At 31.7% G+C, this 25,243-nt stretch overlaps 3 protein-coding genes across 13 annotated transcripts; 2 read left to right on the top strand and 1 right to left on the bottom strand.

The window, feature by feature from the left end:
• The first annotated feature begins 647 nt into the window (after positions 1-647).
• On the top strand, positions 648-4,061 carry LOC123888315 (cysteine-rich receptor-like protein kinase 3). 11 transcript variants are annotated; one of them, XM_045937319.1, is made up of 9 exons: positions 648-841; positions 944-1,173; positions 1,678-1,800; positions 2,036-2,163; positions 2,680-2,807; positions 2,839-2,942; positions 3,030-3,072; positions 3,499-3,586; positions 3,706-4,061. In XM_045937319.1, the coding sequence occupies exons 5-9, from the start codon at positions 2,706-2,708 to the stop codon at positions 3,885-3,887; spliced, it is 519 nt and encodes a 172-aa protein (XP_045793275.1). In that variant the 5' UTR covers positions 648-841; positions 944-1,173; positions 1,678-1,800; positions 2,036-2,163; positions 2,680-2,705; the 3' UTR covers positions 3,888-4,061. The 11 variants fall into 11 exon arrangements, 8 of the variants coding, with proteins under 8 accessions (XP_045793275.1, XP_045793279.1, XP_045793276.1 ...); XM_045937323.1 differs by having other exon boundaries at positions 3,030-3,061; positions 3,521-3,586; XM_045937320.1 differs by having other exon boundaries at positions 944-1,158.
• A 1,762-nt stretch (positions 4,062-5,823) lies between these two features.
• On the bottom strand, positions 5,824-8,497 carry LOC123888317 (ubiquinol oxidase 1, mitochondrial). Its single transcript, XM_045937328.1, has 3 exons — positions 8,091-8,497; positions 6,392-6,714; positions 5,824-6,243 (listed from the first exon to the last, which is right to left on the bottom strand). The coding sequence occupies exons 2-3, from the start codon at positions 6,593-6,595 to the stop codon at positions 6,184-6,186; spliced, it is 264 nt and encodes an 87-aa protein (XP_045793284.1). The 5' UTR covers positions 6,596-6,714; positions 8,091-8,497; the 3' UTR covers positions 5,824-6,183.
• An 11,726-nt stretch (positions 8,498-20,223) lies between these two features.
• LOC123888318 (heat stress transcription factor B-3) lies at positions 20,224-23,285 on the top strand. The gene is made up of 2 exons (XM_045937329.1): positions 20,224-20,911; positions 22,489-23,285. The coding sequence occupies exons 1-2, from the start codon at positions 20,669-20,671 to the stop codon at positions 22,948-22,950; spliced, it is 705 nt and encodes a 234-aa protein (XP_045793285.1). The 5' UTR covers positions 20,224-20,668; the 3' UTR covers positions 22,951-23,285.
• Positions 23,286-25,243: the final 1,958 nt, after the last annotated feature.

Below are 25,243 nucleotides of genomic sequence, written 5' to 3' on the forward strand. Positions count from 1 at the left end.
AGTCTAAAAAGTGTTATTTTTAATTTTAAAATTTCCTTTTTTGGTTTCCTTAACCAGTGCCCCGGGGGCACCGGTTAGCATGACCCAAAACAAAATCTATATTTTACACCGGATAAATTTTAACTGATATAAATTTTAACTATCATATACGGGACAAATTATCACTGATAAAAAATTTAAAATAATTATCATATGTGATACAAGTTCTTACTAATAAAAATTTCAAAAAAAACTATTTTACACAGGGTAAATTCTAACTAATGTATAATTATTATTTTTTGGTACAAACTGATATATAAGTTTTAACTATCATATATGGGATAAATTATCACTGATAAAAAATTCAAAATAATTATCATATGTGAGATAAGTTCTTACTAAAATAAAAATTTTGAAAAAACTATTTTACACGACATAAATTCTAACTGATATATAAATATATTCTATGTAATTATTTCTTTCAATTTAAATATTTAGAATTGCAACCAACTTTGATTACAAAACTATAACTTAAAAAAATATCGTCGTAACCGCACGGATCTATTAGTAGTTAATTGTTAATTATGTTCACAAAAATATACTAATTGTTATTTCTTATATTAGTGAAGTGGATTTATGCAAAAAATATATATTAGTGAACTGGAAGGGGTCCGGTTACTGTGCATAAGCCAAAGCTTATGCACCGTCCATAAGCTACAGTAAACTGCTGAATACACCCCCATGTCCTTGCTTCATACACCCCCACTTCGTACCAATAGACAAAATCTTTCCGACAAAATATCTCCACTCCAACTCCGCCGTCGCTTCCAACTCCGCCGTCTGCGTTCGTACCAATTCTAAGGTCGATTTGATTTCGTTGTTTTGATTTCGTTCCTTCCTTGTTGAATTTATGAAGATTTGCTTAAGAAAATTGATGATATTGGTTAATTCTTGTTTGTTCTAGTCTCTGCTGCAAGCCTCACAGAACGAGAATAAGAACTTTTGATTTTGAAAGCGGTGAGAGTAACTCAACAGGATCATCGAAGCTTTGGAAGTTACGTGATCCAAAATTAAGAAGTAACAGTGACGGAAAAGGTTCGTGTTTTTGAATCTAACTCTCGATACTCACTCATCATCACCGTCGCCAACAACAACGTCGCCGGAATCATCCTCAAAATGGTAAAACCAAAAGAGGTTCGAGATATTTTCTTCCTCTAATTTCTTCTGTATTCAAGTAATTGCAGTGTGTTTTGATTTTGGGAATTAGGTTTGGAAAAGGTTTTTGCTGTTGTTGTTGTTCTTGAGGCTTTGGTTTTTGAAAATGATACTTGAAACCTTTTTATCAGAAGTGAATTTAGATACAAGGTTCTGATTGATAGTCACTGCATTGTACATGATTTGAACAAGTAATCCTTCACTTAGCTCAGCAGCTAGTCCAACCGCAGTTTCAACATTTTCCTTTTCAGCGATAACCACCTCGCAGTCAAACAATCGATTGTTTATATCTTTTATTTCTGCTAAAAGATTCTGATTTTCCTGCTGAGTTAACAATGTGACAGTAAGATTAGTGTGAAACCATTTTGCTGGTAGAATGGTTTCAGAGAGTTGTACTCTGAAACCATTTTGCTGGTAGAATGATTTCAGAGAGTTATCAGTGAAGGTTGATGCCATTCCTAAGTGTGTTTTCTTATCTTGCAGCAAGTTCAAGTAAGAAGGGAGCAATTATTGGTGGTGGTGTTGGAGGTGTAGTCCTTGTTCTGATCCTCCTTGCACTATTTCTTTGGCTTAAGCTCACGAAGAAACCGAAGCGACATCCTAGAGGTGAAATATTTTGGAAAATCTTTCAATCCATGATCATGATTTCTTCCACAAGAACACAAGATTTTCAAACTACGATTTTCAAGAGACTTTTCTATTTAATGTTTACAAGATTTTCAAACCCCTAGTTTGCAAATTTTAGTTCAATGACTATACAATGAATGTGAATAAATTAACATCATAGTTCATTTACTTTTCAAGAGAGTCATGAGATTCCTAATTATGTTTCCCTTATCAGGTGACATATTGGGAGCAACTGAGTTAAGAGGTCCAGTTACTTACCGGTATAATGATTTGAAGTCTGCAACGAAAAATTTTAGTGATGAAAATAAATTAGGAGAAGGAGGTTTTGGAGATGTATACAAGGTACTATACTTAGTTAATTTTGAACATTTTTTTGGTATAATACATATTTACATATAAGCATGATTTTGTCTGAATTGATGATAACTGCAGAAAAAATTTGTTATAGGTATTATCTCTTTTACATAAATATTGCTTTTAAGATTAAGAAAATAATTATTAATCGTCATTTGTATTGATGATTCGACAATTATGGTACGGGGCACTTTAAAAAATGGTAACGTAGTAGCTGTCAAGAAATTGATTTTAGGCCATTCCAGCAAGATGGATGAACAATTTGAAAGTGAAGTGAAGCTTATAAGTAATGTTCATCACAGGAATTTAGTTCGACTTCTTGGATGTTGTAGTAAAGGCCAAGAGAGAATCCTTGTTTATGAATACATGGCAAACAACAGCCTTGACAAATTCTTATTTGGTACAAGATCATGTCAATCTTCCTATTGAATCAACTAATGAATGTGTAATTTTATTTTACACCGACAGTGTATACAAATTAAATCCATTTAATTTTGGTAACAGGTGAAAAGAAGGGTTCCCTGAACTAGATGCAAAGGTATGATATAATTTTAGGCACGACAAGAGGTTTGGCCTATCTGCACGAGGATTTCCATGTTTGTATTATACATAGGGATATAAAGACTGGCAACATTCTCTTAGACGACCGTTTCAAAAAAAAACATTCTCTTAGACGATGATCTTCAGCCTAAAATTGCTGATTTTGGGTTGGCAAGGCTTTTACCAGAAGATCAATCTCATCTTAGCACAAGATTTGCAGGAACATTGTAAGTCCAAATGATTACTTTTATAAAGATGTAGCTGACATAAAAAGAATCTAATTTTAATGTTACATTCTTTATCAACTATGCTAGGGGATACACTGCACCAGAATATGCAATACATGGTAAGTTAAATGTATGTTTCTTCTATGAATTTTTTGTTGCTTAAATGATCCATTTTTGAGTTGGACCTTAACAAATCTCACCTTTAGAAAGGCACATGATCCATTTTCTGTTTCTAATCACTGTGTATGTTATGCTTTTTTTATTGAGGTGTTTAAAATTGATTTTAGAATGGTTTCAGAGAGTTGTACTCTAAAACCATTTAGTTGGTAGAATGGTTTCAGAGAGTTGTACTCTGAAACCATTTTGCTGGTAGAATGGTTTCAGGTAGTTGATGTTTAATTGTTGCTTCCTAAACCATTTTGCTTGTAGAATGATTTCAAATGATTATGTTCCAGTTACATCCTTAGTTTAGGCCATTTGGAGGAACTACAAAATTAACATCAGTTCATTTATCTTATCAATCAATTATGATTATCTTTTTTTGTAAAACTTATAGATTGTTGGAGATAATATGCAAGGTGCTGTGTTTGGAGAGCTGCTAGATTGCCTCTTGAAACCTACAAACATCAAAGAGAAAATATCAAGTATGTTAACTTCATTTTGTCATGGACAATGCTTCTTAATAATGCACTTCTTCTTAAAGTATGATTTATTTTTGACAATTTTGCGCAAAGGGATTGATATAGGTTGTTTTTACTTGTAGGCTTGATGCTACTTGCATCTCTTGGAAGCGAATGCGAGGAAACTATGTTAAAACAATTGATGTTGTTGGAGTTTGGCAAGAGAACAATGTTGTTGAAACTGAAAAGACCATTGAAGCTCTTAAAAGAGTTGGATAGTAAATTTAGAAAAGTTCTCAGAATTGATGTTATTCTTGTTGTATAAATTGTTGTAGACCTTTGGATGTATTTATATATTTTAAGTTATTTTATGTGTCATCTTGGGTAGAAATTGTAATATCACCACATACATATTGTAAAGAATTTAGACCTATATTTATGTACTATCGATTAATGCAATTAGATTTATAATGATTTTGCAATATCATTTTTCTGGTTTCAATATCCTTCCTATAGTTTCTACTAGTTATGCAATTCTTCTAGTCCATTATTATGATTATATTTAGCCATTTGTTACTTTCCTCTTGCACTTTTAACAAGACTGGTGGAAGACTAATGGAAGTTTCAACTAATGAAAGTTCCTGAACCTTTTATCAAAAGTGTATATGTAACTGAAACCATTTAACAAGACTAATGGTTTCAGTGTATAACGTACTGAAACCATTTATCAAGCATAATGGTTTCAGTGTAAAACTTACTGAAACCATTTAACAAGAGTAATGGTTTCAGTGTACAAATCCATCATGGGTTAATAATATTCAAAATCAAGGTTATAATATTGAAAATCATAAGTATGAAAACCAAAATCAAGAGTTTTTTCAAAATTGAGATAATTTTCAAATGGGTCTGCTTAATAGTTAATGTCGTTCAAATGCATTTATAATTAAGTTAAGAAAGATTAAAATGTATTGGATTCGAATAGAGGAGAATTGTCTTCGAATCAACCCATGAACCTAAACCTCGGAAGAGAGGTGATGTGTTGGATTCAAATGCACGTCCTTCAAACCTGAACCTTTTATCAAAAGTGTATATGTAACTGAAACCATTTATCAAGCATAATGATTTCAGTGTATAACTTACTGAAATCATTTAACAAGAGTAATTGTTTCAGTGTACAAATCCATTATGGGTTAATAATATTCAAAATCAAGGTTATAATATTGAAAATCATAAGTATGAAAACCAAAATCAAGAGTTATTTCCTTTCACCAAGAGTGGCTAGAGGCACACAAAAGAAAAATTAAATTTCGAAAGTGGCGAGAGGTTTTTTCAAAATTGAGATAATTTTCAAATGGATCTGATTAATAGTTAATGTCGTTCAAACATTTATAATTAAATTGAGAGTTAATGTATTGAACCTTTTATCAAAAGTGTTATGTAACTGGAACCATTTAACAAAAAAAATTAAATTTCGAAAGTGACGAAAGGTTTTTTCAAAATTAAATTGAGATAATTTTCAAATGGGTTTGCTTAATAGTTAATGTTGTTCAAATGCATTTATAATTAAGTTTGGAAAGATTAAAATGTAACTGAAACCATTTAACAAGACTAATGGTTTCAGTAGGTTATACACTGAAACCATTACTCTTGCTAAATGGTTTCAGTTTTGTTAACCCATTAATATTGGTAAAATAGATTTTTAAAATCCTTAATATTGGCAGATTATAAGTGAATGTAGTATAACATCATTATTGTTAAATGGCTTTGAATAAAAATTGTACACTGAAACCATTACTCTTGTAAAATGGTTTCAACATGTTATACACTGAAACCATTAGTCTTGTTAAATGGTTTCAGTGTTGTGAACCCATTAATATTGACTATGAGAGTAAAATAGATTTTTTAAATCCTGAATATTCAAACCATTATTCATAACCTATAGTACGCACTTATTCACAAATGCATTTCCATTTTCGCCTTAAACTATAGAACAAATGTGATCAATAACCAAGCACTACCATCACCCCTATCTTATTGAACCAGTATGATCTGTACAGTTTGACTTGAGCTGAAGAAGAAAAACCAAGACTCTTCAAATATATCATAAGTAGTAGTCTGCAAAAAGTTCAATAAGTGGGTCTTTTTTTTTTTTGAATGGCTAGTGGGTCTCTTCTAAAACAATCTATCTTGGCTACAATACTGCAACAATTATCGCTATCGCAAAATGCAAAGAGAATTCCAAAAGAACAGTTGTAAGAAAATAGGGGCCAACAAAACTGAACATTATTGCAAAATTACACAATAGATAGTTTCAAATCATCTTTTACAGCTAGCTAAAGGACACAAATAAAAAACAAAAAAAAAAAGCATTCAAGGTTTCAGACAATGCTCGAATTGGTCAGTCTTTAACATCAGAAACACCTTCACCTAAAATCTGAAACCTTGCTTCGGCTTCAGCCAAACAAGGAGAACTAATCACTTTACAGATTCGCTCTTCCCCTCTTCCTTTCCTGAGAGCTAACCTTGTTGTGGTTGCACGAGCCATAATATTGCCTCCAATAGGCTTGACTTGGGGTCTAGCAAACATTGCAGAACCATCTACCTGTGAAACTACTTGATCTCTAGTGATAACCAATTGGAGCAGCAGCCTCTCTTAACTCTCTTCCTTGGTAATGGATATCCTGCAATTCATATCATTATAATACAATCAGTACTCTTGAATCCAATTCAACATAATCACATGAAGTGTGTTCTTTAATACACCCTTAATCATAACAATAAAACTCAACTTCTTTTGAAAAATTGAGAGGATAAAGAGAGACGACTTACTGATGCAAAGTGGTTGACATCGCGATGATGTGCTTCATCAGCTCTGACAACCATAACAACATCCCTTAAAGTAGAGTTCGGGGGAAGCTGCCAATAGTCAATAGCAATGGCTGGAGCAGGAACATTTTCTATGTTTCCTTTATCAAGCTCCTTGAGAAACTCAGTGTATGAGTGAATAGCTTCTTCCTCAAGATAACCAACCATACGGTGTACAAATTTTGGTGAGAGCAAATAGCCTAAGAAATAAGCATTGAAGAAAACACCTTGGACAGTTATGACAAGAGCACGCTCATACAAAAACACCAACACAAATGAATCAAAACCTATACAAAAACACAACTGAATCAATAAAAATCATTTTGGTTTTCAGACATTACATATCTTAATTGACAAGCAGTCTGAAACCATTTTTTCAGTGGAATGGTTTCAATAAGTTATACACTGAAACCATTAGTCTTATTAAATGGTTTCACAGCAGACAAACACAGTTCAAACCTCAAAATGTTTAACAGTCCAGTTGTTCTTTTATTAATGCATAAACACAATTGTGATTCATAAACATAAAGATTAAAAAAACAGTCCAGTTGTACTTTGATCAATGCATAAACACAATCGTGATCCATAAACACAAAGATTAAAAAAACAGTCCAGTTGTTCTTTGATCAATGCATAAACACAATTGTGATTCATAAACACAAAAATTTAAAAACATTAGTCAACATACAGACATGATAATCAGATGCAGAAAAACACACTTGTGATTCAAAATTAGCTCAAACCTAAATTCCTAAATTATAGAAGGTGGAGAAAGTTCAAACCTGGAGAGCTTGGGAGAATCTACTACGTTTGCGAAGATCACAAATAATGCAGATAGATAATCGTCGAACAATGCAGAGAGAGAATCTACCAACGCTAACTTGTGTTTTTGTATAGGTTTGAATCAAAACCTATACAAAAACACAACCGAATCAATAAAAATAATTTTGATTTTCAGACATCACATATATTAATTGACAAACAGTTGGAAACCATTTTTTCAATCTAATGGTTTTCAATCAAAGAACAACTGGACATTTTGGAATATCCTTAATTTGTTGACTTTCCAAAATTCAAATAATACACAATTAATATGTATCTATATTACAATTTGTACCCAAAATGGGACTCTTTTGAAAACTTGCATATGAGTCCCAAAATGGAACTCTTTTGATCACTTGCAAAAGCTTGTATATACAACAACAACAATAACAACATCAATTTTGAAAACTTTTCCAGATTCACAATGCAATTCTTTTAAGAAATTCAAGAGCTTTTTAGCTTCATTCTCTTGCCAAACTCAAACAATAATATCAATAACCAAAATCAAAATGATAAGAAGTGGCTCCACATTAGCTTCAAGTGAAAGCAATTTGTACAATTTTCTTTGATACATTCTATCAAACAATGTGAAACCAAAATACTTGCCTAATGGTTTCAGACAAAAACAACATTCATGCATGGATTGAAAAATGATCAACACTAATGAAAAATCAAAATCTACAAACTAGTATAATATCAGAATCCATGCATATGAGAATCAAAATCAAAATAAAAGTAGAATATCATATGCAGAAAACACAATTGTGATTCAAAATCAATTTAGGGTTTGATTTTGCAATTATTCAATTCCTAAATTATAGAAGGTGGAGAAAGTTCAAACTTGGAGAGCTGGGATAATCTACTACGTTTACGAAGATCCTGAACACGATACAAGAACAAGATTTGAGATGGAGAAGACGACGGCGAGATTCAGAGAGAATCGTGCCGGAGAGCTTGAGAGAATTGCGACGGTGAGCTTGAGGTAATCTACTACGTTTGCGAAGATCCTGAACACGATACAAGAACACGATTTGAGATGGAGAAGACGACGACGAGATTCAGAGAGAATCGCGCCAGAAAGCTTGAGAGAATCGCGACGGTGAGCTTGAGAGAATAGTGTGATCCTGTGTGACTCAGGGTCAGAGAGTGAGACCTTCAGATCATTACACGTGTCATCAAAAAATCATGATCGGATGGTTGTCATCACCTTATGCACTGTGCATAAATACACCCTTATGCATATTAACTCCTGCCAACTGGAAGCAATCGGAAAAAAAAAATTCCCAAACCAAAGGTATATATGTAAAGAATAATTCAATTATAATTAATTTATTAGCATTTTGAATATAATCAAACAGAAAGTTCACTCCGTTAAAAGATAATTTTTTGAAGGAAACTTGGGCAAAGGAATAAAATTAATTTTTGGAAGGATCATTGGCATAACATTCCTATGGTCGGTCATCTTGATATCTCAGAGGAAACACATTACTTGCAGCTACTGTGAAGGATTTCATCAGGAATAATAAGAATTGGTTGTTGGAATTAATTTAATATTAATTATAAACATGCTCTCACTAATAAAGATTAAACATATAATCTTATAACTGAAGTGCGGAAACTAAATATATGAGCATGTATGTAAAGGATCTACGACATGTTAATTTATCAAGGATTATAGGAATACCTGAATAGATGAACCGTTAGATAGAAGTAGAACAAACCGTAACGAGAGAGACAAACAACGAGTATTCGTTGGCTTGTAGTTCTTCCTTATGCCTTAAGCACTCTTCAGATAGGGAGAAGAGGCGATATGCAGTCTGTCCGGTATATTTGGGATCATAGTCTATATATAATTTGATGACCCATTAAGGTACCCATTATTCTCAAATGGGTCATCCTGACATCTACTCATATTGAGTCCATATCAATTAATTAAATGTTTAATTAATTATCTAATTAGAAGTCTAATTAGCTTTATTACTTAATTTGACCACTAATCAATTAAGGCTCTTTATTGATAAATATCTAATATAATTATATAAAGATATTTGTCCACATAATATTATTGGAATTTAATAAAATATTCCAACCATCTCCCACTTGGGCTATATATCATAATACTTATATCATTTTTCTTTCGGCGCGCACCCGAATGATATTTATCTTTAAATTTCAACTTTACAATCTGGTCCACCTAATACATCAATAATGAGACCATCGTAGCTGTCGTCACTGACGTATTACATGACGGAACCCCGGAAACCACCACATCAAATATACTTAATGACATAGATCGATATGGATGAGTGACATGGAAATTTCATAAAAAAATGATCTCTAAATTATGTTTATTTTCAATTGGTCCAGCTGAAGTCTTTAGTGAGATAAAAAAAATCAATATTTGTCACATATACTGTGTGGGGCAATTTGGCTCGGTCTTTATTCAAAACACTGTTGGTCAGTTGGTGAGGAAGCAAGTTCCAAATGCAACACTGTAAGTGACTAATAATAGTGTACAGAAGCAGCATAATCAGAGGAAATTACTTGACTCATTCCCTTTGAAATTAACACTAATGTATCGCAAATTAAACAGTTTTGTATCAATATAATGATATCTCAAAAATTAACTATACATACATATCCTTTTTTTTTCTTTTTTTTTTTTTCCTTCCGATCAGATAACTATACATACATATACAATTCAACTAAAAAATAAGATACATTAGGATTCAATTTATGATGGTTTAAATTAAATTGGTGAAACTTTTTTTTTTGATACATTAAATTGGTGAAACTTAATCTATAAATATGATAAAGACAGACTTATTTGTCTTTCTCTCTCATCTTCTCATTCAATATCATTCCTCATGCATTTGACATTTATTGTGATTAATAAAATTAATGACAAAAAAAAAATGTCCAAAGTGTTGTTGAAAAACGAAAATGAATTAAGGTAGAAAAAATTGTCCAGTCCAACCCATTTGCATATTTTTTTGGCAACAAACTATCCAGTCTAGCCCATTAGCGTATTGATGTATAGCAGGTCTCAACTGATTTGATCGATATCCAAGTGATCTGCAAGAATGATCATTAATCTTACAATTAATTACCTTCCTAAAATTGATTTGTACCAACTGTAAAAATGTGTTCAACCATCCATATAGAATTTGCTGTAATATTCCCAAATTTGCTGTCGGAATTGATTATTAAAATATTCTCAAATTTGCTGTAATATTTCCATCATTAGTAGAGTTTATCCTTTCATTAAAGATAGTTATTCCAGATGTCTACTGGCACAACAAACGCAGATCCTAAAAATTTGGCAATAAGTAACTCCATACACAATAAGAAAAAATTTCAATATAGTTAGTCAAGAATTATTTTTAAATTTTTTTAATGTGATATACATTTTTTTTACGTAAAATTCAATATATATAATCATATTTTAAATATAATATAATAAAATGACTTTTAACATAGAAAGTTAAAAAATTATTCGTACACGTTTTTTTTTTTTACAATATTCAATAATTTCCTTCTTAAACTGGTTTCTACCACACATCCTAAAAGTTTGACAATATTAAATAATATTAAATAATTTTCACAATAAACTGATTGATATCACAACAAATCTGGATCCTAAAAATTAGGCAATAAGTTATGCAGACACTAGAATTGCTCAACCTTTAACTCTATATAAACGTGAAGAGTTAACAAACATTCTACATATGCTAGAACACTAGAATTGATATCACATACGTTTTTTATTTACTTACGTTTTTTATTCTTAAGCTTGCTACTTTTTTTTTTTTTTTCATTTTCCAATTTCCAATGCACAAAAACATGATACAATTTCTGAAATCTCACCTGCTAAGAAGAATTGGAACCTAATCGTCAAAGTCATTCGTCTTTGGTATGTCAAAGATATGGCGAAAGATAAACTGTAATTCTCACCCTGCGTCATTCCTTTCAAAGAATTATAGATCAGAAAATTTGGTCGGTAAGTATCAATTAAATTATAAATATAATTATACACTTTATATACAATTTGTTTATATGACGGAATTTGCTTGTGTGTTTAAGATGTAATTGGGATGTTGTCTAAAGTTGAATTTGAAGACGACTATTTCATTGAGGGTGAAATGAAAAAAGTTGTGTCAATGGAATTAGCAAATAATGAGTTTGTTTTTATCTCAAAAACTTATAATTTTGTAATATAGATATTTAATTAATGGATTCAAAATAATTATATATTTGTCTGTCTTTTTGGTTAGATATCGTTATAAGTGTATCCTACATGGAGATTTTGTTGACCAGCTGAGTGAGTTTTTACTATCTGAATCATCAGACAATGTCTGTGTTGCATTGTTCTTGGCAAGGTGAATTATTGGAAAGGTATTACTACACCATTTCAAACATAATTTTTAAATTTAATTTCTTTCACAAGCCTAACGTATACAAACCTCAGGTATACCTATTATTCATAACTATGGGAAGTATACAAAGTTGGTATTCAATCCAATTACGACGCAGCTATAGGTTTAAAGCCAGACTTATTTGTTTTTCTCTCTCATCTTCTAATTCAATCTCATTCCTCATGCATTTAGCATTTATTGTGATTAATAAAATTAATGACAACAAAAACATCCGTCCAAAGTGTTGTTGAAAAACGAAAATGAATTAAGGTAGAAAATCCGTCCAGTCTGGCTTAATTCATTTTCGTTTTTCAACAACACTTTGGACGGATTTTTTTTTTGTCATTAATTTTATTAATCACAATAAATGTCAAATGCATGATGAATGAGATTGAATGAGAAGAGGAGAGAGAAAGACAAATAAGTCTGGCTTTAAATCTATAGTTGCGTCGTAATTTGGATTGAATACTAACTTTGTATACTTCTCATAGCTATGAATAGTAGGTATACCTGAGGTTTGTATAGGTTAGGCTTGCGAAAAAAATTTAATTTAATAATTATGTTTGAAATTGTGTAGTAATACCTTTCTAATAATTCATCTTTCCAAGAAACAATGTAACACAGACATTGTCTGACGATTCAGTTAGTAAAAACTCACTCAGCTGGTCAACAAAAGCTCCATGTAGGATACACTTATAACGATATTTAATCAAAAAGACAAACAAATATATAATTATTTTGAATCCATTAATTAAATATCTCTATTACAAAATTATCAGTTTTTGTGATAAAAACAAACTTATTATTGGCTAATTCCATTGACACAACTTTTTTCATTTCACCCTCAATGAAATAGTCGTCTTCAAATTTAACATCCTAATTACATCTTAAACACACAAGAAAACTCCTTTATATAAACAAATAGTATATAAAGTGTATAATTATATTTATAATTTAATTGATACTTACCGACCAAATTTTCTGATCTATAATTCTTTGAAAGGAATGACGCAAGGTGAGCATGGCAGTTTATCTTTCGCCATATCTTTGACATACCAAAGACGGACGACTCTGACGATTAGGTTCCAATTCTCCTTAGCAGGTGAGATTTCAGAAATTGTATCGTTTTTTGGTGCCATTGGAAATTGGAAAATGAAAAAAAAAAAAAAAAAGTAGCAAGCTTAAGAATAAAAAGCGTAAGTAAATAAAAAACGTATGTGATATAAATTCTGGTGTTCTAGCAGATGTAGAATGTTTGTTAAGTCTTCACATTTATATAGAGTTAAGGGTTGAGCAATTCTAGTGTCTGCATAACTTATTGCCTAATTTTTAGGATCCGGATTTGTTGTGATATCAATCAGTTTATTGTGAAAATTATTTAATATTATTTAATATCGTCAAACTTTTAGGATGTGTGGTAAAAATTAGTTTAGGAATGAAATTATAGAATATTGTAAAAAAAAAGTGTAAGAATAATTTTTTAACTTTCTCTGCTAAAAATCATTTTATTATATTATATTTAAAATATGAGTATATATATTGAATTCTTCGTAAAAAAAAAATGTATATCACATTAAAAAAAATTAAAATAATTCTTGACTAAATATATTGAAAATTTTTCCTATTGTGTATGGAGTTACTTATTGCCTAATTTTTAGGATCTGTGTTTGTTGTGCCAATAGAAATCTGGAATAACTATCTTTAATGAAAGGATAAACTCTACTTATGATTCAAATTTGGGAATATTTTAATAATCAATTCCGACAGCAAATTTGGGAATATTACAGCAAATTCTATATGGATGGTTGAACACATTTTTACAGTTGACAAAAATCAATTTTAGGAAGGTAATTAATTGCAAGATTAATGGTCATTCTTGCAGATCATTTGGATATCGAGCAAATCAGTTGAGACCTGCTATACATCAATACACTAATGGGTTGTACTGGATAGTTTGTTGCCAAAAAAATATGCAAATGGGCTGGACTGGATAGTTTTTTCTACCTTAATTCATTTTCGTTTTTCAACAACACTTTGGACGGATTTTTTTTGTCATTAATTTTATTAATCACAATAAATGTCAAATGCATGATGAATGAGATTGAATGAGAAGAGGAGAGAGAAAGACAAATAAGTCTGGCTTTAAATCTATAGTTGCGTCGTAATTTGGATTGAATACTAACTTTGTATACTTCCCATAGTTATGAATAGTAGGTCTGAGGTTTGTATAGGTTAGGCTTGCGAAAAAAATTTAATTTAATAATTATGTTTGAAATTGTGTAGTAATACCTTTCCAATAATTCATTTTTCCAAGAAACAATGTAACACAGACATTGTCTGACGATTCAGTTAGTAAAAACTCACTCAGCTGGTCAACAAAAGCTCCATGTAGGATACACTTATAACGATATTTAATAAAAAAGACAGACAAATATATAATTATTTTGAATCCATTAATTAAATATCTCTATTACAAAATTATCAGTTTTTGTGATAAAAACAAACTTATTATTGGCTAATTCCATTGACACAACTTTTTTCATTTCACCCTCAATGAAATAGTCGTCTTCAAATTTAACATCCCAATTACATCTTAAACACACAAGAAAATTCCTTCATATAAACAAATAGTATATAAAGTGTATAATTATATTTATAATTTAATTGGTACTTACCGACCAAATTTTCTGATCTATAATTCTTTGAAAGGAATGACGCAAGGTGAGAATGGCAGTTTATCTTTCGCCATATCTTTGGCATACCAAAGACGGACGACTCTGGCAATTAGGTTCTAATTCTCCTTAGCAGGTGAGATTTCAGAAATTGTATCGTTTTTTGGTGCCATTGGAAATTGGAAAATGAAAAAAAAAAAAAAAAAAAAAGTAGCAAGCTTAAGAATAAAAAGCGTAAGTAAATAAGAAACGTATGTGATATCAATTCTAGTGTTCTAGCAGATGTAGAATGTTTGTTAAGTCTTCACGTTTATATAGAGTTGAGGGTTGAGCAATTCTAGTGTCTGCATAACTTATTGCCTAATTTTTAGGATCCGGATTTGTTGTGATATCAATCAGTTTATTGTGAAAATTATTTATGTTATTTAATATCGTCAAACTTTTAGGATGTGTGGTAGAAATCAGTTTAGGAAGGAAATTATTGAATATTGTAAAAAAAAAAATGTAAGAATAATTTTTTAACTTTCTCTGTTAAAAATCATTTTACTATATTATATTTAAAATATGAGTATATATATTGAATTTTTCATAAAAAAAATGTATATCACATTAAAAAAAAATTAAAATAATTCTTGACTAAATATATTGAAAATTTTTCCTATTGTGTTTGGAGTTACTTATTGCCTAATTTTTAGGATCTGTGTTTGTTTTGCCAATAGAAATCTGGAATAACTATCTTTAATGAAAGGATAAACTCTACTTATGATGGAATATATTACAGCAAATTTGGGAATATTTTAATAATCAATTCGGACAGCAAATTTGGGAATATTACAGCAAATTCTATATGGATGGTTGAACACATTTTTACGGTTGGCACAAATCAATTTTAGGCATGTAATTAATTGTAAGATTAATGGTCATTCTTGCAGATCATTTGGATATCGATCAAATCAGTTGAGACCTGCTATACATCAATACGCTAATGTGCTGGATTGAATAGTTTGTTGCCAAAAAAATATGCAAATGGGCTGGACTGGACAGTTTTTTCTACCATAACTCATTTTAGTTTTTCAACAACACTTTGGACGTATTCTTTTTCCATTAATTTTATTAATCACAATAAATGCCAAATGCATGAGGAATGAGATTGAATGAAAAGAGGAGAGAGAAAGATAAATAAGTCTAGCTTTAAATTTATAGTTGCGTCGTAATTTGGATCGAATACCAACTTTGTATACTTCCCATAGTTATGAACAGTAGGTATAAAAACTATCTAGTCCATTTGCATATTTTTTTGGCAACAAACTATCCAGTACAGCCCATTAGCGTATGGATGTATAGCAGGTCTCAACTGATTTGATTGATATCCAAATGATCTGCAAGAATGACCATTAATCTTGCAATTAATTACCTTCATAAAATTGATTTGTGCCAACTGTAAATATGTGCTCAACCATCCATATAGAATTTCCTGTAATATTCCCAAATTTGTTGTCGGAATTGATTATTAAAATATTCCCAAATTTGCTGTAATATTTCCATCATTAGTAGAGTTTATCCTTTCATTAAAGATAGTTATTCCAGATTTCTATTGGCAAAACAAACACAGATCCTAAAAATTAGGCAATAAGTAACTCCATACACAATAGGAAAAAATTCAATATATTTAGTCAAGAATTATTTTAAATATTTTTTAAGGTGATATACATTTTTTTTACGAAAAATTCAATATATATACTCATATTTTAAATATAATATAATAAAATGATTTTTAACAGAGAAAGTTAAAAAATTATTCGTACACGTTTTTTTTTTTACAATATTCAATAATTTCCTTCCTAAACTGATTTCTACCACACATCCTAAAATTTTGACAATATTAAATAATATTAAATAATTTTCACAATAAACTAATTGATATCACAACAAATCCGGATCCTAAAAATTAAGCAATAAGTTATGCAGACACTAGAATTGCTCAATCCTTAACTCTATATAAACGTGAAGACTTAACAAACATTCTACATCTGCTAGAACACTAGAATTGATATCACATACGTTTTTTATTTACTTACGTTTTTTATTACGATTTTTATTCTTAAGCTTGCTACTTTTTTTTTCATTTTGCAATTTCCAATGACACCAAAACTAGATACAATTTCTGAAATCTCACATGCTAAGGAGAATTGGAACCTAATCGTCAGAGTCATCCGTCTTTGGTATGTAAAAGATATGGCGAAAGATAAACTGTCATTCTTACCTTGCGTCATTCCTTTCAAAGAATTATAGATTAGAAATTTGGTCAGTAAGTATCAATTAAATTATAAATATAATTATACACTTTATATATTGTTTGTTTATATGACGGAATTTGCTTGTGTGTTTAAGATGTAATTGGGATGTTGTCTAAAGTTGAATTTGAAAACAACTATTTCATTGAGGGTGAAATGAAAAAAGTTGTGTCAATGAAATTAGCCAATAATGAGTTTGTTTTTATCTCAAAAACTTATAATTTTGTAATAGAGATATTTAATTAATGGATTCAAAATAATTATATATTTGTCTTTCTTTTTGGTTAGATATCGTTATAAGTGTATCCTACATGGAGCTTTTGTTGACCAGCTGAGTGGGTTTTTACTATCTGAATCGTCAGACAATGTCTGTGTTGCTTTGTTTCTTGGCAAGGTGAATTATTGGAAAGGTATTACTACACCATTTCTAACATAATTTTTAAATTTAATTTCTTTCGCAAGCTTAACCTATACAAACCTCAGGTATACCTACTGTTCATAACTATGGAAAGTATACAAAGTTGATATTCAATCCAAATTACGACGCAGCTATAGATTTAAAGCCAGACCTATTTGTCTTTCTCTCTCCTCTTCTCATTCAATCTCATTCCTCATGCATTTGACATTTATTGTGATTAATAAAATTAATGACAAAAAAAAAATCCGTCCAAAGTGATGTTGAAAAACGAAAATGAATTAAAGTAGAAAAAACTGTCCAGTCCAACCCATTTGCATTTTTTTTTGCAACAAACTATCCAGTACAGCCCATTAGTGTATTGATGTATAGCAGGTCTCAACTGATTTGATCAATATCCAAGTGATCTGCAAGAATGACCATTAATCTTGCAATTAATTACCTTCCTAAAATTGATTTGTGCCAATTGTAAAAATGTGCTCAACCATCCATATAGAATTTGCTGTAATATTCCCAAATTTGCTGTCGGAATTTATTATTAAAATATTCCCAAATTTGCTGTAATATTTCCATCATTAGTAAAGTTTATCCTTTCATTAAAGATAGTTATTCGTGATTTCTACTGGCACAACAAACACAAATCCTAAAAATTAGGCAATAAGTAACTCCATACATAATAGGAAAAAAATTTCAATATATTTAGTCAAGATTTATTTTTAAATTTTTTTAATGTGATATACATTTTTTTTACGAAAGTGGTATCTATCCTGTGTATGCAATATGAAAGTGATTCCTGACGATCACAGGTATTATTGTGAGCGGTGTAATAGGCATGTTTTAATGGTGTAATTTTTCAAAACATACTAATAGCAAAGTTGCGATTTTAAATGGTTGCGCGCATGACTTATAATTAGTTTTCTGTACTGTCTACTTATAGATATATGATAAGGCTTTGTGTGAGTGACCCCACGGGATCGGCTACATTTGTAATGCATGATCGTATGGCGGCAGAATTTTTTTGAATGTCATGTAGTCAAATGCTGAAATATGATGGAAAGGTGAGAGAAATTATAAAAAATGAAAAAGTTGCATTGGACATATACCACTAAAAACAATTGTTTGTTTTTTAATCTAATTACGTCAATATTTTTGTTATATATAGGATGCAGTGTCTGCCTATGTACCTGAGTCATTTTCAAATATGGTGGGGAAATGCTATTTATTCATGATTTTTACCAAAGTAAGTGCAGAAGATGATGCTGACAAGTATTATTCAGTTTCGAAAGCCACAGACGATGATGCACTCATTCAATCATTCAAACGTCTTCAGTCTATAGAATAGTAATGCCGCTAGTTTGATTTTCTTCAATTCTCAAAACTGGGGTTTGAAGATTATTTTTGTTTGTGATAAAGTTTTAATTGTCGAGTGTTTTCATATTATTTCAGTATATGAACGATGCACCTAAACCATTTTACCAATTTCAGATGGTTCATATCATAAGATAGTTTTTAATTTTTTATTTAATATATAAAATTTGAGTTTGAAATCTGAATCGTCTGATCTTGATCGAAAGGCTTTAAGAGCACCGACTTTATGGGTTTTTGACTGTACCGAATTTGAATCCCATAAAATTTAGCTAGAAAATGTGAAAGAATTCAACTAAAATTAATAAAAGGTTAGTGTTTGAAAAAATCAAGTACCGAATTTGATTAAAGATAAAGTCTAACTAAAGTTTATAAAGAGTGACACCCCTTATCTTATAAGTCGGTTTTATAAGGTTGAATTAGGCTTAACTCTCAATTATAACATGATATCATAGTGTATTGTTTCGGGTCACACACTATTTATATACACACACAAAGTCCAATAGTGTTAGGTGTGAGAGGATATATATATATATATTGGAAAAACGAAATCCCATATTGATTAAAGATAAAACCTTACTATAATTTATAGAGAGTCTCACCTTACGAGTCCGTTTTATAAAGTTGAGTTAAGCCCAACTCCAAATACTAACTATGTTTTGGTGCAAAATACAGAATTAAACATTCAAGATGATCAAAATAGAAATAAATAGAAAAGTAAGTTTAATTTTCAAAAGTTCCTGTGAACAGTGCACACTCTTATCTGCCATAGTGGAGAATGGTTTAAGCAAACAGACAAAAAAACATCACTATTAAATCTCATGCATATTATGCCATGGTATTTTTCACTGTTAGACAAAAGAAAAATGTCACCTACCCAATAATTCCATAATTAATTGGAGCAACATGCATGTCATCATATTATATATGCACGCGGTTGGTTTTATAAATAGTAATATAATATGTATAGAAGATACAGTCATATTTGAATGGAAGAAAATTTGTACTTGGAAAATAGCACAAAAAGTCAACTAAAGTTACTTATTTCATAGAAAAAACCTTCCAAAAGGATTAGGTCATGTTAGAGGAAGAAATCAATCTCAACATCTAGTGAAATTAAAGCCTTGGATGGAGGAGTTTGTATGAAAGAATTTTTTTAAAATTATAAATTACAGTATAATCTATATATTAATGATGCAACGTATTTACTCATTTTTTAATGATTAATTTCTGTCGAGGAGCTTGATTGACTATTTTTAGTGAGATATTTTGATCTCTATTTTTCTTTATTCACAAGAGGCAAATTAAAAATTTTATTTCAAATTAAAAGATTTGAGTTTAATTTTTGTTTTTTTTTCTTCCACCACTAGTATTTGGTCCACTTGACCACCTAATTTAGTTCGGAGATCGATCCTGCCATTAAGTGATTTCAGGCTTTCGCAATTTAAGTTTAGTTTTACTCTAACGTACCATCGGTTGCATGAAAGATTTAGAAACAAAAGAAAATATTATATACAAGAAAATATTGACTGAGCACCTAAATGACTTAAACTAACATATATTATTTTCTTAGGAAAAATTGTATATTAATTTTATACAATCCCACCAAACACTCCCACGTGCATCATTCAACTTAATTGTCCAATTCAACATTCATAATATCTTAACTATGTATTCAAGTTAGTCAAGTTGCTTTATGTCATTCGTGCATGTGTATTTCTCTTCTTCTTCTTTTTTTAAAGAATATTATATTTGGCTATCATACGTGTCGTTTTGTTGTGTATAGATAATAGAAAGTTTTGAAACATAATAAGTAAAATAGATTAAAGAAAAGAGTGATGAAAATTCATGCATAAATACCTTGAAATAATTCTTTTGTGACTATATAAAAAGAGAGACAAGCTTAGTATTTACGTTTCAACTAATTATTCATTACATGATAGAAATATAATTAGGAAAGAAGGAACATTAAGCTATCTATCTATAGTTAGCTCTTGCATTTCTCATGAACTGTGGAGTCGTGTTGGGTTTCTATTGTTGGGGTTGGGAGTTCTTAACTGCCCTTCTTCTCTTCTCTTCTCTCTTCTTCTATCAATCTTAAATATTTTCATTACCTTCTATATTAATTAATTAATTAATTAGTACTCTCTTATATATATATATTCTCATCTTCATATTTCTTATAAGAAACAAATTTTCTCTTACACATATATACAAAGTTGCTAGAGAAATATTAATTCAAATACAAAAAAAAAAAAATGGAAGGAGTAGTGATTAGTGAGAAGGGATTGTTGGAATGTGGAAGAAAGTGCACTCCATCACCTTTCTTGTTGAAGACATATATGTTGGTGGAGGATCTGGCCACCGATGATGTGATATCATGGAACGAAGAAGGAACGGCGTTCGTGGTGTGGCAACCGGCGGAATTTGCTCGTGATCTTCTGCCAACACTCTTCAAGCATAGCAATTTCTCTAGCTTTGTACGCCAGCTCAATACCTATGTACGTATATTTACATCTATTGATTTTGTTAATTAGATTCACTTGTCTCATTTTCTAGATATCATTTTTTTTTCTTGTCCTTTAATCCTGTAATAAAATAAAAATAACCATCTTATTATAAAAAAAAATTACAACCAAGAAAAGTAATATATATTAATTTTAAGGACATGTTTTTATTAATAGAAGAAAAATATATCATTCCATATTGATGGTATATTTAATTTTTTGGTATTAAGAATTATTCTCACCAGAAATTGAACTCGGATTCTCCCGAATAATTTGTCCTTTGGAGAGCTCGTTAACTACTTGAGCTCAGATTCTCCCGAACGATTTATTATGGTATATTTAGACGAAATTTAAATTAATACTTTAATAAAATTTACTTAAAAACCATGTTGCAAATAGTGTGAATATGAATTCCCCAAATTTGAAATAATAAATAGAGAAAATAATAGATAGTTTGACGACGTAAAGTTTTGTTAAGAAAAAGATAGAAGAAGAAAAAAAGCATTCATTTTCTTGAGTATGAAACAGGTTAACAATATCTGTTTGACCTAGTTTAGGTTTTCTTAATAAATGAAGTAATTGATAGTGTAAAATATGTTGCCTCTATTCAATACCCAACCATCTTAGTTTACTCTTACTTAGACACAACCCTAAATATTTTTCATTTAGGCACACATACAAAAATAAATAAAAAATAATAAAAAAGATGATTAAATGATGTCATATGATGTGACTAATCTATTTTGCATTTAATTTTTTTCAATTGTGTATATGTGCCCAAATATTTTTTATTTGAGTACGTGCCTAGGAAAGAATTGGCCAAGTTTCATACCTTAAATTCAAACTATTACAAGTCAAAGCACATAGAAGTTCAATGTTAGTGTGCTATATGACTTAGTCAACGAAAAATATCTGTTTTTATTTATTTATAAGAAAAACAAATTATATCAATAATATTAAATATAAGTACACTAATGTCCCATAGGACGGGTAAAAATGCCGAAATTGTTAGGCCGGACGTTGTGACCCAGGTTCGAACCCGGAATTTCACAATTATATGTGAGTTTAATTTCAGTGGGTGACCATTTCATCTAAGACAAAAAAGAACATCGTATTTTATATTCATAAATCGAGATTCGAGCTCCGACACCTCACTTATTATTTAGCATAAGAGTTGAATTCTGGTAGTTAGACTTATCGATAAAAACACAAACTAACCTTTTTTGTGACAATAATTAGTACTCCACGCTATGTACAAAACCAATCTAAAAAGACAAAATTAGAGAATATGTATACTCTCCCCCCAAATGAACCAACTTGACAAAGTTTTGATGTGTGAAATTGTACAAACTATGATTTGCAATCCTCCTTTAAAATTTAATGATAACATTAAATTTAACAAAATTATTAAGATTAATTTACTAGTGCATTTCGATCCACCAAATATGAATTCTTCCTTAAAAAATGCTAATGGTATTTGTTCTTTCATAATGTACTTAAGAGACAATTTTTATATTTAATTCATTAGTAAAATTATACTTATTATACTTATTTGTGGTATATGTGTATAGGGGTTTCGTAAAGTTGCAACAAATAGATGGGAATTTTGCAACGAAAAGTTCAAGAAAGGTGAAAGAGAATTGCTATCCGAGATTCGGCGAAGAAGAGCTTGGAACAACAACAAGCAACATCACACCGTACAAAACCAAGATTCTGATGAAGATCAAAGGTCATCATCAACCTCATCATCGTCCGGTTATATTAATCTGGTGGATGAAAATAAGCGACTGAAGAAGGAGAATGCGGTGTTGAATTCTGAACTAACAAGCATGAAATGGAAGTGTAAGGAGCTAGTTGATTTGGTTTCAATTTATAACCAAAAAAAGGAAGAGGATGAAGCTAATGAGAATGATAAAAGGCCAATGCTGTTTGGAGTGAGACTAGATGTTCAACAAGGAGATAGAAGGATAAAGAGGAATAGAGCTGAGATTGGTGAAAACGCAAGTATTTTGTTGTCTCAATCATGCAAATAGAAATATAAATAATAAATAGAAGCCTGAAAACATAAATTTATACATAGCTACTGTAAATTAAAGTAATAATCAAATTTGGAAATCATACATATTGGGTTAATTAGATAGGCCTGCAAGTTCCATCTCTCCCAATCTGCTACCAATCTATGTATCGTTCCAATTTTATCGGATGTCTCCGTAGAGTTATCCGATAAAACTAGATACCAATCTGTTATATTAGTGCTGGATAATTAGATTATATTTCAAGGTTTTTTTCATAACAGGTTCAATTGTTACTGAGTTTATTGTGATGTGTATTGTAAAATAAAATTGACTAAATTGTGACTTGTGAGAAATGTTATCTTGTAGCGTTTAGTATAGTTTATGTGTTCATTGCTATATATTTCAAATAAGAAATGGTGACAAAAGTTGTTTAATTACAGTAATTTAAAAATCAGGAAATTAAAAAATTCTAGTGAAAGAAAAACTATAAAGTATGGCAGATTCATGCGCTAATCAAATTAACATCAACAGTGATATATGTAATGTAACTCCCCATAATAAAACAAGATAACTGTTCTGGACTAGACTAATGCTAGTCCACCTAGACCCTCACAAAGTCCACATGGCTTGCCTAATCACCTCCATGTCAGCATGGCACAACCTCTCCACCAAGATAGGGTAAAATTACTACTCTACCCACTATCTAAGGGTGATATCTTGGCAGTCCCTCTTAATGGGCCTTGGCTAGTCCAGCCCACTAAGAGGACCTTTGGCCCAGAGCTGGGGGCTATAAATACTCTCCCTCTTGGGAGAGCAAGGTAGAACACTATTCATTATCACAATTACTCTCTCTCTCTAACTTCTCTCTAGTATCTCTTTTGCTCTCTACCTTTACTGACTTAGGCATCGGAGCACCTGCAGGTACAACCCCCCCCTCCGTGGATCATCTGCTCGGACCTGCTGCCTATCACCTGCTCAACGGACTTCCAGCTGGCCTTCTACCTGTTCTGATCAACAGTTAAGATCAGTGGCGCCGACTGTGGGGATCTGAGTTCTCCCCTTCTTTGTTTCGAGCAAGTAAACCAAAGAACAAAACCAATCAATCACTTTTTCATCATGGCCAGTGCATCTCATTTCAACAATGACGTTGAGGACGCTGCTCCTCCTTCTTCTCCCCGTCTGTCTCCTGTTCTCATCACTGACCTCCAGGCCCTCCCCGAGTCTGACCCTAGAGACGGGCAGGAAACTTCCTGGACTTCTGAGGACGGCGACCTGGTCGTCTTGACTGAGAAGCAGGCAGGGAAGCGCCCTCAGTCCGAGCAGGGCAGATCAGCAGAAACCGACTTGTCCACTGCTTCAGTTACCAATGCTGAACTAGCAGCACTCATAGCTGCCCTAAAGCAAACCACCGAAGCTCTCCAGGGCCAGAATCGCCGAATGGACGAGCAGAATATGAGACTTGATCGCTTGGAAAGGAACCAGCGATTCTCAAGGAATAACTCTCCCCCAAGGAGAGCTCCTACTTCTCCATCCCCTCCTCGTCAGGAAACTGTCAGACAACGACGACCTGCCCTTGAGAGGATCGAGCAACCTGGCAGGAAAAGAGACCATGTCTCCCCTCCCCGCGAGGGTATATCTTCTCCGAATGTGAAGAAAGGAAAAATTGTGGACCGAACATCTCCTCGTCGTCATTCTCCCCAGGGACTCAGCTTGATGACCAAACAAGGGCAGCCAGCAAGCCGCAGCCATCACACTGACCAATTCTCCAGGAGCCCAACTCCTGATCGTGAGGCCTCACCTCCCCTAAACTCACATGAGAGTGACGAGGACGATCCCCGCTGCCCTTTATCTCACGACATACTTCAAGCACCCGTTCCAAAGGGATGTGAGCGACCACCTCCTCTCCCAGCTTATGATGGACTTTCTGACCCAGATGAACACATTGCATCAGTCAATGCTACCCTGAACTTCTTGAGGGTTAGTGGAGCAATTAGATGCAGAATATTTCCAACTACTCTTAGAAAGGGAGCTATGGCTTGGTACCACAGCCTAGCTCCTCGCTCCATAACCTCATGGATGGATCTGTCCGACCAATTCCGCAGGCACTTCACTGCTTCCCGCAAGCAACCAAAGACTGAAGCAGTCCTAGACGCCATCTTCCAGGCTGATAATGAATCTCTCCGCAGTTTCATAGAGAGGTTCAACAAGGAAGCCGTCCAGGTAGAAACAACTGATGACATGAAGAAATACCTGCTCCAAAGGGGCCTTAGGCCAAACTCTGACTTTGCAAAAGCCGTTGGCATCGAAAAAC

Source organism: Trifolium pratense, linkage group LG6 (assembly GCF_020283565.1).
Source record: "Trifolium pratense cultivar HEN17-A07 linkage group LG6, ARS_RC_1.1, whole genome shotgun sequence".
Taxonomy (NCBI): Eukaryota; Viridiplantae; Streptophyta; class Magnoliopsida; order Fabales; family Fabaceae; genus Trifolium; species Trifolium pratense.

Bases quoted from the DNA above. Each gene is read 5' to 3' on its own strand.
- LOC123888315 (XM_045937319.1), top strand. From the start codon at position 2,706: ATGCAAAGGTATGATATAATTTTAGGCACGACAAGAGGTTTGGCCTAT. The intron at 2,808-2,838 runs ATTCTCTTAGAC...TCAAAAAAAAAC, and splicing joins GGGATATAAAGACTGGCAAC to ATTCTCTTAGACGATGATCT. The intron at 3,587-3,705 runs GTATGTTAACTT...TTTTACTTGTAG, and splicing joins CATCAAAGAGAAAATATCAA to GCTTGATGCTACTTGCATCT.
- LOC123888317 (XM_045937328.1), bottom strand. From the start codon at position 6,595: ATGGTTGGTTATCTTGAGGAAGAAGCTATTCACTCATACACTGAGTTT. The intron at 6,244-6,391 runs GTAAGTCGTCTC...TATGAATTGCAG, and splicing joins ATGTCAACCACTTTGCATCA to GATATCCATTACCAAGGAAG.
- LOC123888318 (XM_045937329.1), top strand. From the start codon at position 20,669: ATGGAAGGAGTAGTGATTAGTGAGAAGGGATTGTTGGAATGTGGAAGA. The intron at 20,912-22,488 runs GTACGTATATTT...ATATGTGTATAG, and splicing joins TACGCCAGCTCAATACCTAT to GGGTTTCGTAAAGTTGCAAC.